At 40.2% G+C, this 7,616-nt stretch overlaps 1 protein-coding gene across 1 annotated transcript; it reads right to left on the bottom strand.

The window, feature by feature from the left end:
- Positions 1–230: 230 nt before the first annotated feature.
- On the bottom strand, positions 231–7,604 carry LOC308700746 (HMG domain-containing protein 3-like). The gene is made up of 20 exons (XM_081382510.1): positions 7,475–7,604; positions 7,105–7,309; positions 6,923–7,027; positions 6,646–6,839; positions 6,411–6,552; positions 5,614–6,327; positions 5,439–5,519; positions 5,171–5,289; positions 4,904–5,023; positions 4,762–4,809; positions 2,984–3,067; positions 2,710–2,775; positions 2,072–2,132; positions 1,917–1,967; positions 1,740–1,784; positions 1,597–1,661; positions 1,398–1,503; positions 1,237–1,305; positions 1,005–1,158; positions 231–835 (listed from the first exon to the last, which is right to left on the bottom strand). Exons 1-13 carry the CDS (start codon positions 7,574–7,576, stop codon positions 2,073–2,075), a joined length of 2,040 nt encoding a protein of 679 aa, XP_081238636.1. The 5' UTR covers positions 7,577–7,604; the 3' UTR covers positions 231–835; positions 1,005–1,158; positions 1,237–1,305; positions 1,398–1,503; positions 1,597–1,661; positions 1,740–1,784; positions 1,917–1,967; position 2,072.
- Positions 7,605–7,616: the final 12 nt, after the last annotated feature.

The raw sequence follows: 7,616 nt of genomic DNA on the forward strand, positions 1-7,616 counted from the left end.
TCACCTCCACTGCGCCGAGCGGATATATAAACGATTATTATAAATGTATAAATGACCTAATCTTCACGCAAAATATCGAAGCGGTATACTAAGCTTTTACGTTTTATGTCTTTTTAAAATATAATATTATATATTTAATATTATTTAATAATACTAGTAAAAATAATTTCAGACATGTAACATGTACAAATCAACCAATGTAAAAGAATGAAGAATAATTTCCACACATTAAGTTAATTGTTTTTATGTAAAAAAAAAACAAAAATCTTAAATTATTTTGACAACACAACTGCAAGGGACCATACTGTAAAATTGTTAAAATATGAAATAATTAATCAGAATTTTGTATTTACAGCAAAATAACATACAAATCAACCACAGTAAAATAATGAAGAATAATTTCCAGTTAATTTAATTGTTTTTTTTAAAGAAAAGGTAAAATATATATATATTGACAACACACTTGAACTACAAAAAAGTGACAAATTGTTTCATCAGACACATTGCACACACACACACTCAGACACATTGCGCACACACGCGCGCACACACACACACACACACACACACACACACACACACACACACACACACACACACACACTTCACTCTTCAAGACCTCCATCGGCCAAAAAACAATCCCAGCTACAGTAGCCAGGTTTGTCATCTGAGGAGTAAAACCCCACAAGCACTCCCCGTTGTCCATTTCCCTGGTAGCCAGACCCACAGTCTTTGTAAAGCTGGCTGCATTGTAGACGGCTGCATCTAGAGATGGTGTACGGCTTTCTGTAGCTTTGCCGGTGTCTCTTTGAAAGTCTTTCCCAATTCACTACACCTGTTCAATATCAAAATGACAATGACAGTCACACAATTCAGACAATAAATGAACAAATCTTTAACTGTAAAAAGTTTCAAGTTAGGGAAATGGAAGAGAGTGAGATTAACCTAGCCTAATTGTTTAGACAAAAAACAAGATGGGGCAACCACACTTTTATTAAACTCACTATCAAGCCATCTGAAGTGTGCCTCCTGCTGAAAATGCTCCTGGCTGACAATGTTGTTAAATGTCTGGCATGCCAGAGCCAGCCTCAGGATTGCAGAGCAGACGTCTTCTAGAACTACGAAGACAAGGATCCTCTGAAGAATGTCATCAGGCAACTGTAGATTTGAAACATGATTTAATATGGAGTCATTGCAAGCCATTTCATCAACATTAAAGTGAATATGAACACATGCCTGCAAAATGTCAGTGGCCACTGCACCATCCTGTGAAACCCTTTTGATCTTTGCTGGGAGTGTAGGTACCTTCAAAAAGTAAAACATAGAAAAACAGATCATTTAAGAAACAGCTGCACATTTATACATGCTCCTTTCATTACTTTTTACTGAAATATTACCAAAGTGCTGTGTCTCCTTTTCCTAGGGACACGAAAGACAGGCAGCAGACTCCCATCCCCCATCTTCTTGCCTTCCTCTGTAAAATGTGCAAATCTTCGACCATGTCTGTAATTGACATTGACCAAATATGTTCATCATGCTTTCCCACTTTGACAGTAGTATCTATTAATGTACTACTTTTCATTTCACAAACCATACCCCTCAATTTCAAGGTTCTCCAGCAAAACCTTGCACCACCAACTCCTCAGATATGGCATGTCAGACTGAAGATAAGAACAGTTGTAATGTAATTCACCACAATTAACATTAAACATCTTTGTCAACACCAAGACTGCACTTACGTTGGTGAAATCAAATGCTGCCTCCATAGTTATGTACCAGGTATACTGTAAAGGCAGAAAGGCTGTTATGCTGGCATGTCATTTGTATGAGCATAAATTAACCAAGATGAATAAAAATGGACAATGGATGTTGTGTGGACATCACTAAACATCCTGAAAATAAGCTTGGCAACTCACCATAACCATAAATAATCCACAGTCAATCCCAAAATGTTGTAGGGGTAGCCCCTGTTTGAAGAAAGAACACCCATTATGAATAATTTACAATGACTATCAACCTTATACAATGTTCTTGTGCATTTTCATTGCAAATGATTGCAAATGATTATTACCTCAACATCCAGGCCTGACTGTTCTTCCCATGGCCCGGGCATGAGCTTTTGTGCAACAGCCCTGATAAAAATCAAGACAGTGTTACGAAGAATACTTACAATTTAAATACACACAGTACAATTCAGCTGGGGAACACAAACCGTTTCAGAAATGCAGAATAAAATTAAGAAATTGGTTGAACATGAAATGCCAACAATGCTTACATCCTCTGAACGTGAGGTACTATAACTATGAAGTTTGTGCAAGCAGCCTTGACAAGTCAAAGGAACGCGACTGCCGAGAGTACATGTATATAAACGTGGGCAAGTCAGAAGAACACGACTGCCAAAATTGTAGTTGCATTAATGTGGGCAACGTCAGGGGAACGTGACTGCCGAAATATATCATTGTGTTGTAACCTCAATATGTCTCGGTAGGGCTTGTAGCCAAAGCCTTGTTCCCACTGTGCAAACAGCGAATCGAGGAACAGTATTCCTCTTTTGAGTGGCATCATCACCTATGAGAATTTTCTTGGCAATGAGTAAACCTTTCATGTGTAATATCCCAATAAGCGTTGTAAAAAGAAATCTTCATATGCTTCTTTTCCACATCAACAGTATAGCTTGACAAACTTTCTTTGAAAGCATGCATTACTTACACATAGCAAAAAATGGCCTTGTGTCCACAGCGGGAATATAAGTGCATCTTTCTCGGTGGAGTCGACCTTAAAAGAAAGCAAGTTATGCTGTTAATTCAAATCAGTTTAATTATTGCTGTTAACCCTCTACAATGCGATCAAATCACTCGCATATGCAAATTAATTTCACTCTGGGCGACTATTAGAAAATTCAAATTTTTAATCACTAGCCAATGACGATTCTATTGCCAAGGTGTGCGTAGAGGGTTGACTGTACAAATGGGTAGGTACTTACAGGAAGACTGCCTAGAGGGTCACAACTCAAGGGTGGGAGCCATGTTGGGGGGATGTGGAGGTCCATAATAAAGACATTTTTCCCCTACAGAAAGACAACTGACTTTGTTGTACTGCACAGAGCTCACATAGGTCCCTCTAAAATATACGTTTATACCATAGACTGTAAAAAAATATGGACGTAGTGTCCGTGACGTCACCCGTAGGTTTCTGAAGAGCAATTTTGAAGCCTAAAGTGGGCGGAGCCGGCCGTCGCCATCTTGGCCTTGCGTCACTCCCGGATAACAGAAAATAGACAAACAGGCGGGGCGCGTGAGTGGAGCTGAGGAGCCTGGCTATCTGAAATCACCTAGCTCGACGTGATCGAGTTAGCTGATGATGTAAAGCCAATTAAACGTTCCTATTTTTGCCCTTCGAAATATTATAATAGTTAAAAGACATGGCTACAAGTGAGACTGTGTATTACTTCGAGAGTGTTTGTGTGTGACAGTGATTTATACATGTCCGTCACTCTTTCATGGTCCGTCAGCGCGGCATCGCTCAAGTTCGTAGAGAGCTTATTCAGTCCATTTTAAATTCTGATGTTGGCCATCTCTCAAATGGGTTATGGTTTAACCGTTAAACCATAGATATATTGCCTTTGAAGTGCAAGTAAATGCGCTAGAAAATCCGCGCTCATTCACGGACGGAGAAAGCGCCGACGCCCGCATGATTTCATCTGACGGTAACCTACATAAGCATATTATAATCCATCTGTTCCATGGGAGCAGAACGAACGAGCATTTATTGACGTTTTAAATTTGAAAACCCCAAAAAGCAACGAAATTGTCAGACATCCATTAGTGCATGTTCACAGAGGAAAACAACTGAAATACAGCGCTGGTTGTTCTCTCGAACGATAACGACGGAATCCAAAGACGTGGGCTTTGTAACGTTACCCAAGTATTAAATTGTATGAAATAATAATCCCGAAAAAAAGCACAAACACTGCAGAGATGGCAAGTTCAGCAGCTAACATTGCTGAGGTGAAGTGACGGCTAGTAACAGCAGACAAACGGCTAGCACTGACAGCGGCAATCCATCTGTCACTCAAGTGGCTTGGCCACACCCTTAAATTTAAATATTAATCAACTAAACGGACGAGTTATAAAATAATTCACCCCCCTCACAGTTGTTATGAAGGGCAAAATTAGCTGTATAGACCAAATCCACATACAGACACCAGGCTTTAAACACGTTTTTTTCTGCTGTAAAGTTGGTCATTTTAAAGTCCCCATGAAATCAAAATTGACCCTATTTACTTTGTTAGCGCATATTACTAGTCTTGTGGTGAACAATTAATCCGTGCAAGAAAATATTTAAAAAAAAAAAATTTTACCATGGTAATCTTTAATCAAAATCTGAAAATGCCCCTCCCCTCTGCATTGGAGGACCTTCTCTGATGACGTAGGTTTGAGGAATTGGTTTGGGCAACGCTTAACCACTCCCCTCAAACCGTTAGTCTGCTATGAGCAGAGATGGAGAGGAGGAGCGCTAGAGTAAAACCCTGCCCTCTGTTCAATATTCCGTTTCACTGGGAAATACGTCATAACACTGGAGAAAAGTCGTTTGCAACTTCCGGTTCACGGGGACTTTAACATGGGGGAGATACAGATTTGACTCACTTCTGACAACAGCCTCAAGCGGCCAGTCAACGAATTGCAGTTTAACTCACTTCCGTGTTGGTTTCAAGGGAGAGACGGGGAGGTTGCCGCTTGGTTTATACATGTGTATACGTACCTGTAACTCGACTATCTCCTTAACAAGCCTCAGACAAGCATTTCCCACCTGTTCATATGATTTAATGTTTTTTACTGTATTTACAATACAATAATTAAAACATATTGAGTACTTTAACATTCCAACAAAGTCTTTCACTCACCACTGAGTCCATTTCCCTGTTTAGACCTAAAGTTAACAGGTTCTCCCTGGTCAAACATGTAGGGCCATCCTTAACCAGAATTTCATTGGCAGGCCTACCCTCATCCAGAACATAGCTGACCTACAAGTAAGACAAATTAAAAGTAGCATTACATAATAATAATAATAATAATAATAATAATAATAATAATATCAACAAAATCCTTTAATTACTTCAATGGAAGAAGAAGAAATTAAATTCTGTCAAATAAGCTATGCATTTATGTACCAGCTGTTCCTGGAGGGGATGATCTCCTCCAGCTGCCCACATTGTTCTGCAGGGCCTGAGGTTGCTGATGGCAGTAAGTGTTGCACAATGCTGCCCACAATGTTGCGAAGGGCCAACATCTTCAAGAAAAATGAAACAGTTAGTCTTATTAGTGCTAATATACATTAATCTCACTGCATTTGATCTGAAAGCATTCACCTATCCCCAAAATTACACTCTTCCCAGTTAGTAGGCATTAGTTATTTCAGCTCATATTCATAGTGCTCACTTTGTGTTGGTGCTTCATCAGTGGGTGGTTGTGCAGCTATGCTTTCAGTTGACCTCGGCTCGGCTGGAGTGAGTTGAGATCCTTAAGGTTTTGAGTACAGCAACATTTGATGTTATGAACCAATTAAATGACTAGAATATGCATATGCATGATGATTAATGTTAAAGCAATTTACTTGTTGCTGAAGATGCCTGAGCCACCACAGTTGTGCTTCGTCGTTTTGATGCATCACCTATGACAGCTTGTCCCAAAGTAGACAAGGTGATGGTGTTTAGAAGTTCAAGCCGACATCCAGAATTTAACTGCCTCTCCCGAAGTGCTCTAATTGTGGAGGTGTTATGACGATGGATAACACTTCTCATAAGAAATGCATGGGTTGATGGAGTCATGTTATTGAAGAAGTAGTTGCTTTTACGCATTTTGGCAAAGAACTGCTCAGCAACTTGGCTATTCAACCACCCTTTCAGCTCAGGGACAAGTTGGATCCTGCGTAGTATGTCCTTTGGATCTGTGGCATTCTGCTCATGGAAGCGGTCATATAAGACATAGTGCTCAGATGATCCAGTGACCGGATGAGCATTATCCTCCCCACAGTGCACACTTTCATGTAGCCATGGCAGTGATACCAGCAATTTTCCATCCCTGGCAGCCTTCACATTCTCTTCTGTGGGCTCAGACAGTCTGCCCTCAAAAGGCTGGAAAGGCAGTGAATGAGGAACCCGCAAATTGGTGTGTGTCGCCAAACCTCTTGCGAAATCATAAACACAGACATTTGGAAAGTGCTTCCAGGAGAGTAACAGGTCTGCAAAGTCCCTGGGACTTTCAGCGCGTAGATTAAATTTGATGCTGTATACAATGCCATGTGGGCAAAGTATTACAGACCATCCACCTAAAATTAAAGATTGAAAAGATTGTGAAGTGTGTAACTTACAACAACTTAATACCATAGTTTACAGAGCGACACAAACTTACCAGATGCACCCCATATGCTTTGGAAGACCTTGTCATATGTTTGTCTGCTCTTCATGTTCTCCTTCAGTCTTGTTATGAGATCAAGGCGGGAGCCCTTGGTGTCGATGTTGCAGGCTTTGCACAATTTTCTCACAACTCCAACCTGATAATATTTATGACAAACTGTAAACAGAACATTTACTGGACACCTTCTTATCCTTCAAACCCAGAGAGCTTCATCACATGGCAACATCACCTTTTGTTTTGCCAACTCATCAATCAGATGGTCCTCAGTAACACTGCTCAGCTGTGCTTCAGTTGAAGAGGGGCATGTTCTCACTTTTTTGAACTCTGTGTTAAGAACAGTGCCACTTCGACGCGTTTCACTCCCAATCCAGGGTGCCCAGTGTTCGTAGCTTGGACTGACAGTGAAAGGGTTGTTTGCACTGCCTACAAAATGTGATGCATTATTTTTAATCCACATTGTGTTTACACAATGAATCTGATGAAATTTAGTAATCACCATAACTCACTTTGGAAAAAACCACGACTTATCGTCGCAAGATGAACAGAATTCCAAAAACTCTCAATGTCATGTTCACCGTTGAAGTCATCAGGGGGTGCTTTGAGGTCACTGACTGTAATGAATCACACCATTAGGCAAAAGCAACACTTCTGCACTGTAAACACACAAAATAATCACAATATCACTTACCTGCCAGCTTGAAAACCCCTTTCCTGTGTAAATCCATGACTACCACAGGGGGGTAAAATCCACAGTTGACACAGGAGTAAGTGTAGTCTGTGTCGCACAAAGCCTCAAAGTGGCAATAGGCGTGAAATATGACAGTCCTGGGTGGAAACTTCTCTCCTCTTAACCCCTCCAATGAATCCACAACTCTTGACACAGACACATGGTTCTAAAGTGTGGAGCAAACACAAATACGTCTGAGATAGACAGAGACAAATGTTCTTGTTGCTTAAGGATAGAAACTTCAAAATAAAAATAAATAAAAACGGTGTAATGTTCCATGTACATATAGCCCATAGCCAAGTAATCTTAAGGAGAAAAGATTAATACTCACAGTAACATTTTCTCTGAGAAACACACAAAGTTCAAGGGTGAGAAAAATATGGTTATCAAAGTTGTGAAGACCATCTTTCCACTCCTGGTACCTATACACCATGTTGCACTGTGGACATATCCTATGGTATGTTGAAATGTCT

The sequence above is a fragment of the Scardinius erythrophthalmus genome (assembly GCF_964197995.2).
Source record: "Scardinius erythrophthalmus genome assembly, chromosome: 13".
Classification (NCBI taxonomy): Eukaryota; Metazoa; Chordata; class Actinopteri; order Cypriniformes; family Leuciscidae; genus Scardinius; species Scardinius erythrophthalmus.

What these genes read in the sequence shown, in the direction of transcription:
- LOC308700746 (XM_081382510.1), bottom strand. Translation starts at nt 7,576, where the DNA reads ATGGTGTATAGGTACCAGGAGTGGAAAGATGGTCTTCACAACTTTGAT. An exon ending in TTCTCAGAGAAAATGTTACT is followed by an intron (nt 7,310 to 7,474) that starts GTGAGTATTAAT and finishes TCCACACTTTAG; the next exon opens with AACCATGTGTCTGTGTCAAG. An exon ending in AGGAGATAGTCGAGTTACAG is followed by an intron (nt 3,068 to 4,761) that starts GTACGTATACAC and finishes GTCTTTCTGTAG; the next exon opens with GGGAAAAATGTCTTTATTAT.